General features: G+C 43.2%; 1 protein-coding gene across 1 annotated transcript; it reads left to right on the top strand.

Annotated features, from left to right (window-relative positions):
* The first annotated feature begins 8,662 nt into the window (after positions 1–8,662).
* Six6 (SIX homeobox 6) lies at positions 8,663–10,419 on the top strand. Its single transcript, XM_020180632.2, has 2 exons — positions 8,663–9,234; positions 10,251–10,419. The coding sequence occupies exons 1-2, from the start codon at positions 8,663–8,665 to the stop codon at positions 10,417–10,419; spliced, it is 741 nt and encodes a 246-aa protein (XP_020036221.1).
* The last annotated feature ends 1,508 nt before the right edge of the window (positions 10,420–11,927 follow it).

Here is an 11,927-nt window from a genome sequence, read left to right as displayed (position 1 = left end):
ATAATAATAATTTATTCCCCTCTGCTTAGAATGGAAAAGAAAGACTAGATAAAATAAAATAGAATGTTAGCTGATATATATTTTTACTAAATCCAAATAAGCAGCTCATTGCCATATATTAAATAAAGTATATTAAACAAAAGAACTAAATTGCTTATGTAAAACTTTATTGCCTTCTGATCCCTTTTTCATGTAACAATAGAAATCACTTTTACATATTGTCATCAAAAAGAGGACAGAGTTTTATTTCAACTCCCTGAAATAATGTCAAATACAACGAAGCTGCAAGTCTTTTCATATATTTGTGAATTGTACTTCACCATAATACCATAATATACTTTCACTCTCTACTAGCATAAAACATACAGAGAGGAATGTAATCTTCTCCCATTTATCTTATCTCATGAAAAATCTACTACTTTAGTTTTTTTCAATTCAACTATTGTCCCAAGGGAAGCTTTAAAAGCAAAACTCAGTATTTTAGATAAAATGAAAAAATTAATGCAAATTCTTCTTTTATTGGGCTCTTATCAGTCTTGACAGAATAATATGAAGTTAAAGTCTATAATTTTTAAAAAGTCTACAATTTATTTTTATTTAAATTTATATTTAAAATAAAATTAATTTTTATTTTTAAATGTATGCTTATTTTTTAAATTTTAGAGGAATATTTTCTATATTGACTTATGTTCTCTTCTTAAATTTACTTGTATTTATATTCTTTCAAGTTATAATGTACAAGAAACATTCAGATAGCATATTTGTCATAACACAGGGTATGATATAGTGGGAGAAATAAGGTCTCCAAAGGTAGATTCACTCCCAAACCCTATAATCTGTGAATATTGTTTTATATGGCAAAAGGTGTGATTAAGTTAAGGATCATGTGAGGAAGAGCATATCCTAGATTATCCAGAAAGTCGCTAGTGCCTGGATCCTTATAAAATATAGGCAGAAAGAGAAGGTGATGTGAAGGAGGCAGAGATGGGAGAGATGCAGCCACAAACCAAGATATACCAGAAGCCACCAGAAACTGAAAGAGGAAGAAACACTCTTCCTCAGAGACTCTGGAAATGCATTGCCCTACTTCAGTTGGGATTTTTGGCCTCCAGATGTGTGACAGAATGCATTTCTATTGTTTTGTACCACCCAGTTTGTTACAGCAGCCACAGGGAACAATAAAATGATCATTTGAGAAATTTCACAAAAGCTATCTATTGACTGCTTTAGATTAATTTATTGTAACCACAGTGTTCCATGGACTAAGAAGGCCTATTTGGAAAACTATTGTTTGGAAACTTTCATGGGACCCAAGCAGAACACCAAAGGATGAAGAGACCAAGGACAAGATGGAAAGTGAGTTACCACATAGTCAATATACAAGGCCTAATTGATAGATTCAGGAGCTGGTTGCCCACAAGAAAGGAACAAATCCATGTTGAAAATTTACTATGTGTCAGGCACTAAACAAGGAATAGTCATTTATAATCTCATTAAGTCCCTGTAACTATCTTGTAAGTATTATGCTATTTATCAAATAAGGAAAGTGGGGCCCAAAGTCATGCAGTTAGTACAACCATTTAAACTTTAATATCTAAAGTTCTCTCTATACCTACCACTTTATCTGCTTCTATAAGGTTTCATTTGAGAAACATCACTGACCTAAATTATTATAATGACTATACTCTCATGTATGAGAACCACTCCCTTCCACTTCTCCATCTTCTTTCAGGAGTAAGCATTTGTCTTTGTCACCTCACAATTTTAAGAAGGCTTACTCTACTGAGAAGGTACTTGGCAATGGTGAGTGGGAAGTAAAAGGAAGGAGTCATAGGGTCAAAACAAGTAGAAAAGAGAACATAAATATAAATTATTAGAATACAGAGAAATACAATCATCAGGAAATAAAATAATAGAAACCCCCCAAAAAGATTGATAAAGATAAAAAGGTAGGCAAGCAGAAATGAGATAAGAGTGGTTGAAGAAAATATAACTAAATGAAGAAAAAAAATAAGTCCAGCCTCAAATTTTAATAGCTATTATGAAAAATTCTCTTATATCAATTTTACCAAAACCTAGGCACACAGAGAAAGTAATAATATAAAATGCTGAACCAGAAAAAAAGAGGATTTAAAATTTTTTATATTGAAGGGCCTAAGAAAGAAAAAAAATTCTGCTGTTAAAAGAAATATACACACACTTCTCTGTCCCTTAATTTTTTCTAAATCTATTCCCACTATATGCCTATATAATTCCCTGCCAGAGCTTTGCAGCTGGTCCCCACTGGGGCTTAAGCAGCCTCCTCTCTGTGTTTCCATTTAAAAATCTTTATTTCAATAGGTGGGCCTAGAGCATCTGCACTTCCAAAATTACCACACAACTGATCCAAAATGATTGAAACAAAATTGGTTTCAAAAATTGCCCTTAGGCTGAAAAGAAGATGAAGGCTAACATTTCAGACCTAAAGAAACATTTATCACAATTCTGAGGTCTGTAATAGACTTCTGTAGTTGTAATAGAAATGTTGACAGCTTGTTAATTATAGAAATGCTTGTGAGCATCACTGTTATTCTTTTGAAAGACCTGACAAAAGAGTTTAGAGTTTTTTCACTTAAACCCAGCCTTACAACACCTCAAGTTCAATCTCTTCTCCCCCAGAGGCTGCATTCAGTTCCATTTTCCTGTTAGTAGACAGTGTGCTGACTCAGGAGAGGTCTTCAATAGCCCCAGATTCTAACAGTTTCCATTCCCCAGAGAAGACAATGGATGTCCCAGAGTCACATTTTGATTCAGGGGTTTTTGAGAGCAGTCAAGGGTTGCATTACCTGACAGGGCCCAAGATAGCTTAAATCTCTCTGAGATCTTTGAGCTAGAGTGCTCCAAACTATGAAGTCACAGCAGCATGAAACAGTACTGAGCCTTACATGTGTCAGGCATCAGCAAATGTCTATATGTGATTCAGATCCTCTGTCCTCAGACTTAGCTAAAATTAAACCATCTTCCTTGGTAAGGAAAATAAGACATGCAATACATAGAAATTTGAATCTGTTTTACACCTACCTCTGCCAATAACTAGCTGTGTCCTATGGGTGATGGTTTAAATTTTTTGTCTTTCATATTTTATTCATTTGTAAAATGGAGATGGACTGACAACCATTGTTGTCTATCCTACCAATGACTCAAAAGAATAAAAATAAAAACAGATTTCATCATGATAGAAACAAAAACCCCACTCTGCCCACAGATATCTGTAGGCTTTTAAATGTTGCTACCAGTGCCACTTACAGTAAATTTTAAGAAAAAAATAAAATAATAGTAGGTTCTTAGGAATCAATTTTATTAGTCTGGCCTAGACCCAACATGAAATTAAAAGTACACTGACTCAAATGCTTCAGCTCAAAAGTAAACAGAATTTTACCAGGTTTTATATGTGCCTTATTATTGATTTTGAGATCCTTTGATGCAGGTCTTAAATCCAGGGCATTTGTTGTGAGGAACTGTTCTGTTCCAATATTAAGATGTTTTGCAGCATCTCTGGCCTGCACATAAATGTCTTCAGATATTACCAAATGTCCCCAGGAAGTAAGGGGGAAACAAAATTGTCCCCAGCTAAGAATTGCTGCTTTGAAGGATAAGATGTCATATAAGTATATTTTTACAATGCAATTTTTAAAAAGTATTACCTGCTAATCAGGTGGATCAACTCAGAGAATTTGAAGTATTTATTAAAGGCTGCTGCCTCTATTTGACTTTATAGCATATAGAAAGGAATTATGACTTTGTTTACTTTTGGGGGGAGTAGATGACCCTGGGGTTTGAACTCAGGGCCTTGCACTTACTAGGCAAGCACTCTTACTGCTGAGCCATGCCACTAGCCCAGGAATGATGAGTTGGCAAAATAATACATACAATATATGTAATGAATACACATTTATGACATGTAGAATTCAATGTGGATAATGTTTGCCTAACCCTAGAGAACATTAAACAAACTTACGATCTTTTATGTCAATTTTAAGATTTCTATGTGTATTTTAGAAAGATACTTTTGATCTTGGATTCTGAAATGGTCAAAGATAACCAGTTGGTGGGAAAAATCATGGTGTTCCAGTAGAGAAAGATGAATTACTTACTCTTTCAGTCACTCAATTACTGCTAATACTGTGTTCATAGCGACAAGTTGGTGACATTGTTAAGCATTAATCCTTCAGACAAGAACCCATTGATACACAGCTTTAAGCAAGCAATGCTATAGTGTGGTTAGTCGTGCACATTTAGGCTTGCGCTATAGAAGCAGGAGAGGGGAAAAAAAGTAAATTTAAGACCTTAGTCTATATTACAAGGGTTATAATGTGTAATATACTTTCATCCAAAAGTCTTGGATCCACTACAAACTAGATGTCAAAACAGAGTTATATAATCAGAGTTATAAAAACTATAACTGATTAAACACCACTTTAAAATAACACATTTCCTACATTTAAACTTATAAAATTTCCTGCATTTAACAACATAAGCAATTTTGCATCCTTTTAACATGTCATTCAAAAAACTGGTGAATAATAACAAAATAACTACAAAAATATCCTAATCTCTTAAAATTAGATCAATATTTTCATTGTAAAAAAATTTGGCCCATTAATTTCACAGTGCCAGGACATACACAGAACATTTCTCCAGTCATGTTTCTTCTCAGGAGGAAGTGTGCAATAAAGAGGCCTCTCTGGCCTTTGTTACAAAGGGAGGAATGTATGCTGTCTTGGGAGTTTATTAGAATAGGAAGTACTTTAAAATAGGATAATGAATTCATTCCATAATCTGAAGATCTGGACCACCAAATACATAAAGAAGTATGCACCTGTACATGGAGAATATCATCTGAAAACTGGAATATTACACTAATTTATAAATACTTGCGAATGTGAAATTTTAATAGTTATTTCAAAGACTATAAAATACCTCTTAAAGTCTTCTAGATTATGCTGCTATAAGCAAAATATTTAAAAATTATTTTTAAGTAAAAATTTAAAATTAGAGGTATAAAAATAACCACTTCTCACCATCAACACTGGGCTTTTGGCATGGGAAAGGGAAACCAGGATCTCTTCCAAAAGTCCAAATGGACACACAAAAGACTGGGGCCTCGCCTTCCCATCTGTGACTCTCGGATATTGTATCTTTATTATCCAGGATTCCACATACATTCAATTATGACACTCTTGATATTGTATCTTTATTATCCAGGATTCCACATACATTCAATTATGACACTCTTAAAATCTTTGACTATTCAAAATTGTGTGGGAAAAACTACATCATTATTTTTAAGGCACTTGATTTCGGAAAAGTCAGAGAAACAGTAAGATTACATTAACTTCTGAGCACAGGAGTCCCGCGTAAATGTGCGCTACAGTTCTGCAGGGGTGTCATCAGGGTGCCCGTGGCCCTGTACAATTCTAGAGAGGAAAATCAGCAGCTGTGCAGAGCCAAGGGCAAGCTCCCCACAGGAAGAGAAGCGCCGCACTAGACTGGAAAACTGCAGCCTGAACGTTAACTCAGGTGGAGCGTGGGCACTCTCACTAAATCCCGCACATAACAGTTAGACACAGGATTTGCGTTGGGCACCAGCACCTTCTCTGTGGTTTCTTCTCCATTCCGCCCCCTGCGCCCCATAAAGTAAAACTCTGATGGGGGGATCGGGGACGGGGGTCAGGAGAGCAGAACAGATGTCCCCGGATTCTCACTGACAACTGACCCGTTGCCCAGGTCTTCCTTGTCTCAATCTACTAGCGGCAAAGGAGGACGCAAAGCCGCCCAGACAAGTCGGAGGGCAACGCTGTTGCAGGACTTTCTCGAGTACTGGGGGGGCAAAAAAAGAGGTGGGGTAAGCAGTAAAGGGTTGCCTAGAGGGTTGGCACCGAATCCCCAATTTTTTTTCCTATCTTTCCCTACAATTAAAATAAACCCGAAGGTGCAGCATTCTCCAGGCAAACCCAGATTAAGTGAGCTTTAAGGGTGAGGAAAGGGACACTGACTGCCATTTCTCACAATGGGGTTATTTCTAAGGAACCCCACTTTCGTATTTCCAAGGGATGAGGGCTCAGCCTACTTATTTCTTTCTGTTTGTCTCCGCGTGAAGCTGATGAGAAAATAAGTGATTCCAAGGTGCCCTAGGGCAGTTTATTTCCTTCGAGCTAATAAAATTAAACCAAGTGTCTTGCGATGGCGAAGATAAGGTCTCCTGTTCCTAGACCCCAACCTTCAGGCACTTTAGGCCCCTCCCGCAGGTAATCAGACACTGGCTACACGCACCCCGCACCCTTTTCTTGTAGCTTTGACGTGGCCACCCAGACTTTAGGTCCCAGTGGCCCGCCAGCCTCAAACACGCAAAAGGCAAAGCTCCCTCTTCATCTAATATTTCTAGAACTATTGTTTAAGAGTAGGGCAGTAGAATGAATATTCCCATGTCCAGAGTGGGGCTCCTAGACTCGGAAAATTAAAAGGTTAAAGGCAAAAAAAAAAAAAAAGTCATTTCTTCCCAATCCTCGGCTTTCAAGCCATACAAGTGTCGCAAAAAGGCATCTCCAGCGGCATTGGGATTCTCTAGGCTCGTGGGCTGTAAGGTCCCAGCGGAACCATGGCCTCTTCTTCCCCCAAGGGCAGGGCCACCCCAGTCCCGGCTCCATCCCAGCGCTGCCCGCAAGGCCTGGGGGCTTCTCACTAAAACTTATCCTTCCGGCTGATTCGGAGCTGCAAACTACAGAAGGTTTATGCTTTGTCATTATTCTCATCACCCTCTTTATTTTGCCCCTGCCCTGTCTGTCTCAAGAAAATGAGTTCTTAGAAAAGAAAGCGTCTCGGTTGAGGTGGCTGGTGATTTCACAGAAATGATGTAAATGGTTGCAGGGCTTTTTCCTTCCCCTCTGCTATTTTTTTTTTTCCGAGTGAACTGTGAAGATCTGTGAAAATAATATCAGAGTTTTCCGTCAGAACGAGCTTTGCCCCGCACTCAGGCGTAGCGTGATCTGACCCGACACGTCCAACCATCTGTGCTATCTATCTGTCTTCTGATTCACCAGATCTGTACAAGCCGCATACAAATTGTGCTTGATACTAAAGAAAAGACAGCCAGTCCCAGTTCAGTTAGGTGGTGAACTTTCCCATCTAATTCCTTGGTAAGATTGACCCTCCCAAAGACTTTCCTGGCATTTTTGTCCCTTAGCACCCCCTCTACGGAGTATTTCCTTCAAACTAAACAACCCCCTATCAAAGGCCCAGATGAGATCGTGGTTTCGTCGACAGGGGCCTCAGAAAACGGTATGATGTGGCTGTCAATTGGGAATCAATAAAAGTTGCCAATTCAATCTACTGGCCAGAAGGCTGAGCCGCCAAGAAAGCCCTTCCTCTCCGCAGGAGGGGTCAGTGCCCAGAGGAAGCAGCCCTCCCCCACCCAACACACTTTGTTGTGGACTCCCCTTCTCTATTTGAATTATTTGAGGCTAAAAGGCCAAGACTTCACTCTCCAACTCAAGAGTTGTATGTTCTAACACTGAGCCAGGAGCAAAACTAGCTTGCCAGAAGAGGAGCAAATCGATATTTTAAAAAGATCTCTGAAATAAGCTTTTAAGTTGCTGTCCTGACCTACCAATGACTTCTCACTCTAGATGTGGCTATGCTGCACATTTGTTCAAGGTCATTAAACTGGAAAGGGGGACTAAAAGTATAATATGTATTTGGGTGGGAGACCTCCCACAGCCCACCTTTCTAGGAGTGTTTGACTTAGGGGTCAGCATCTATGTCACCAAGCGAGAGCGTGTCCTTGCTCGGGTTTAAAATTATTTTAGGAGGCTTTTGAAGGGAGTAGAGAAGTCGGAACTGACCTCGTCTACAGATCCCTGGTCCTGTTCCTTCTGCTCCAGATTTGTTTCTCAGCTGCTTTAGCAGGAAGGCTAGAGGGAGGCTTGCCGGGATGGGTGTTTGGGTGATAAGAAAAGATTCAGTTCCCTTTTCCCTCCTCTCTGTGCATGTATTCCCCGCGGGGTTTACTGTTTCGTTACAACTAAACTTGCGAATTCTTAGAGGATTCCGATTTTGTCCCGTCCTCTTTGTCCTCTGGAGACCTTTCGACCGAGGCATTGCATCGGCCCAAAATGAATTCTTGTAGCATCCCTGCCTCTCTGGTGGGAAAACAAGAAGGAGGGGCTGGGCAGAGGGAGAGGGGGGAGAGTGAAACGCTGCAGTTCTCCCAGCCACTCGAACGTCTTTTCATCCTCCAGGTTCTGTAAAATACAGAGGGAAAGTCCATCTGCAAACGGCGGGCGCTGTCGAGTACTGGGAGGTGCTGAAATGGCCGGGGCGCGCAGGTCGCAGCCTTGATTGGCAGAGCCGGCCAGTGACTGACAGGGGGTCTCCATGGCGCCCGCGCCGCCAATCCGCCCACCCCAGTAGCGGCGCCCTCTAGCCTCCCTGCGTGCGGGAGCAGAGCCGAGCCGAGCCCGAGCCTCGCAGCCCGCACCTCCTCCATTTGGGGACGCTCGCTCCGGGCAGTGTAACCCCAGGCCACCTCACCCAGGAGAGGCTGGCGCACCCCGCCGGGCCCGCGGGCATCTGTTGCGTGTACCGCTCCGGGCTCAGTGTCCCCGCTGCTGCCGGCGCTGCCTCGATGTTCCAGCTGCCAATCTTGAATTTCAGCCCCCAGCAAGTGGCCGGGGTATGCGAGACTCTGGAAGAGAGCGGCGATGTGGAACGCTTGGGTCGCTTTCTCTGGTCGCTGCCCGTGGCCCCTGCGGCCTGCGAAGCCCTCAACAAGAATGAGTCGGTGCTGCGCGCGCGAGCCATCGTGGCCTTTCACGGTGGCAATTACCGCGAGCTCTACCATATCCTAGAAAACCACAAGTTTACCAAGGAGTCTCACGCCAAGCTGCAGGCACTGTGGCTTGAAGCACACTACCAGGAGGCTGAGAAGCTGCGAGGACGGCCCCTGGGGCCGGTGGACAAGTACCGCGTAAGGAAGAAGTTCCCGCTGCCGAGAACCATTTGGGACGGCGAGCAGAAGACGCACTGCTTCAAGGAGCGCACTCGGCACCTGCTGCGGGAGTGGTACCTGCAGGACCCATACCCCAACCCCAGCAAAAAGCGGGAGCTCGCCCAGGCAACCGGACTCACCCCCACGCAGGTGGGCAACTGGTTCAAAAACCGCCGACAAAGGGACCGGGCAGCTGCAGCTAAGAACAGGTCGGTACCTAGAGGCCTGTGCGCTTTGTGCACACCGGGCACCGGGCGGGTGGAGGCATTCCTGGCGCCCTTACCTGGCGCCTAGAGACTCCGATTCAGCGGGAGTTGGGAGCGCTGTCTCTCTTCAGTTTGTGAACCCGTTGAGTTCTGGGCTGCTGTGCGAGGGTTCCCTTCCCGGCTCCTCGGTTCCCCACACTCTCTCTAGTTCACGGGGCTGAAGAGTCAGGGTAACAGCTGGTCCTAGTCATCAAACCAAGCTTCACTGGGGCAGCAGAGAAATAAAGATTAAGACCCCAAGGCCTGAAGCGAATTCTCGTTAGCCTGGGCCCAGGCACCTACTATTAAGCGAATCTTGCTCATTAGCGGTGTGTTGGCTTCGCGATAGTTATTATCTTTAAAGTCCAGGTGCATCTTTCTCTAATGCTTTGAAAGCAATTTTCGAAGGTTACTGTTTCTAAGAGGGGCAAAAGTCAAGTTCTCCTCTTCCTACGCGCTACTAGCCTTGTCTCCAAAAGGCAAACTTCTCATTCTCCAAGAGCCCAGCCTCGTCTACCCAGGCCAAACTCTCCGTGCCACCTTTAGGCGGGAGGTTCGCCCTTAGCTTGAGCAGACCTGGCCTCAGGGCTACTGACCTGCACATGCACCACTGGGAAAGTGTCCCAAGCCCCGGAGACTTATCTGCCCTACTCATCCCCTCCTCGGCTATTTCCTGACAACCCTGTATGTCTCCCAGAGGTGGGCAATTACCGAGAAAGGGCCTGTGAGCCCAGCACCACAAACACAGGGAAAGTGAGGAGCCGAGAGAGGGCGCGAAGGAGGGTGGGACAACTGCCGGGCTCCGCGGAGACACCGCCGCGGACTCCTGCCACACCTCTGTCGCCTCGCCTCGCCTTAATTATCCTGGTCTGAGAAAGAACATCTGGCTACGGGGCAAGAGGGAGGCCGACTGGGAGGAAAAAGGGATTACGGGTGGCTACGTTACGCACTGTGACCCGTGTCCCCTTCCTTCCCCGTAGACTCCAGCAGCAGGTTCTGTCGCAGGGCTCCGGGCGGGCGCTACGAGCCGAGGGCGAGGGCACGCCGGAGGTGTTGGGCGTCGCCGCCAGCCCCGCTGCCAGTTTATCCAGCAAGGCGGCCACGTCGGCCATCTCCATCACATCCAGCGACAGCGAGTGCGACATCTGAGCTGTCCACCCAGCACGCTCAGAAGCAGAATCCAGTGTAAAAATGAGATAAACAACATGAAGGAAGGAGACAGAATGAGAGGCCAGCAAATCCAGCGCTGGCGGAAGCCAGGTGGCCAGGGACCCACGGACTCGAGCTCCAGTGTCCGCTCCACCGCCGGCGGGCCGGGTTCCAGTGACGCCCTTCGGCCGCCACCACGGGGCCCGAGGTGAGGCCTGACCCAGCACCAGGTTCTCTTCGCTTTGCTTTTCCCGGATGACATTGCTGCAAAGACGCCTTCGGAACCCGAACTGCACGCTGAGCGCCTGCCCCGTCTCCTGTGGGTATTTCACGTCGAAAGGACGCTGTTTATATATGTATAACTTTTGCTTTAAAGTTTTTTTTTAACAAAACATATATATGCTGTTTATTTACTTATTTAAGAGACTGCCATGGTAGGTTTCTCTGTAGCTTGGGGAACTTGCTGTTTCTAAACGGGCAAACTGGTGCCCTCTGTGGAGAAGCCAAACAATAAAACAACTTGGTGGGCAAACTTTCTTAATTAAGGGAGCTGCTATCTCAGATTTCAAAAAATCATTCTTATTTCCTTTACCAGACATGCTGGGATGGGCTCTTGTCCAGAAATTCTCACCAGAGTCTTCTCTGTATCATACCTTCTTTGATGTCTCCGGATATATTTTTTAAAACAACCACTGGTTAGGGGTATAACTGCCTGCTACATCAAACTGAATGTGTATGTATGTATGCATACATGTATGTATGTATCTGTATACATACATATATACACATCATGTTATATTTAAATATAAAAATTGGCAACATGAGCATGTCCTGTAAAGCAGTTCCCACATCCACAGCACAGGTAATTAGGGGTTGTATACATGACATCCACTTTTATGAAGTGTTCATGATTTTAGGAAAAAATTTGGAAAGTCAAACTCTGGGCTCAGATAGTGAACTCTATTTTATAAAAATGCAAAACTTTCTTATACTTGGGTTCTCTAATGAAGGGCTCTCTCCCATTCAAAGGCGGTGGTCATGCTAGGTAAGCAGAGCAGATATACATTTAGAATTAACGTTTTATTAAAAAAAGACAAAAAGACAGGAGAGGTTGTAGGCAATTAGATTCACTCATCTTCCTGCTGTGGACATGAATTTTAACCAAATGAATAATTTTCAACAAGAGAAATACCAAGATTAGGAACAGTATGCAATCATGTCACACACTGAGGGTAAAACAAGGCTGCACAGAAATGACTGGCATTTTTTTAAAAATCTCATCTCCACATTAAATATGAAACAATCCATCGGGAGTTTCATTGTCCTGATAATGGCTCAATTTAAAATATAAAATACTCTTAGCATGTAATTTTTTGTCCTGTAATACACACACCACAAAAAAATACCTACCATTCTTGTACCAGTAAATGCTGTCTGAAGCTTTTTTCCTAGTGAAACAGATTGCAAATTATAAAATTTGACACTAATCTTTAAATCACTTGAACTGG

This window comes from Castor canadensis, chromosome 3, assembly GCF_047511655.1.
Source record: "Castor canadensis chromosome 3, mCasCan1.hap1v2, whole genome shotgun sequence".
NCBI classification, from domain to species: domain Eukaryota; kingdom Metazoa; phylum Chordata; class Mammalia; order Rodentia; family Castoridae; genus Castor; species Castor canadensis.
The sequence above is the reverse complement of the archived record's forward strand: the minus strand, read 5'-3'. Positions and strand labels throughout refer to the sequence as shown.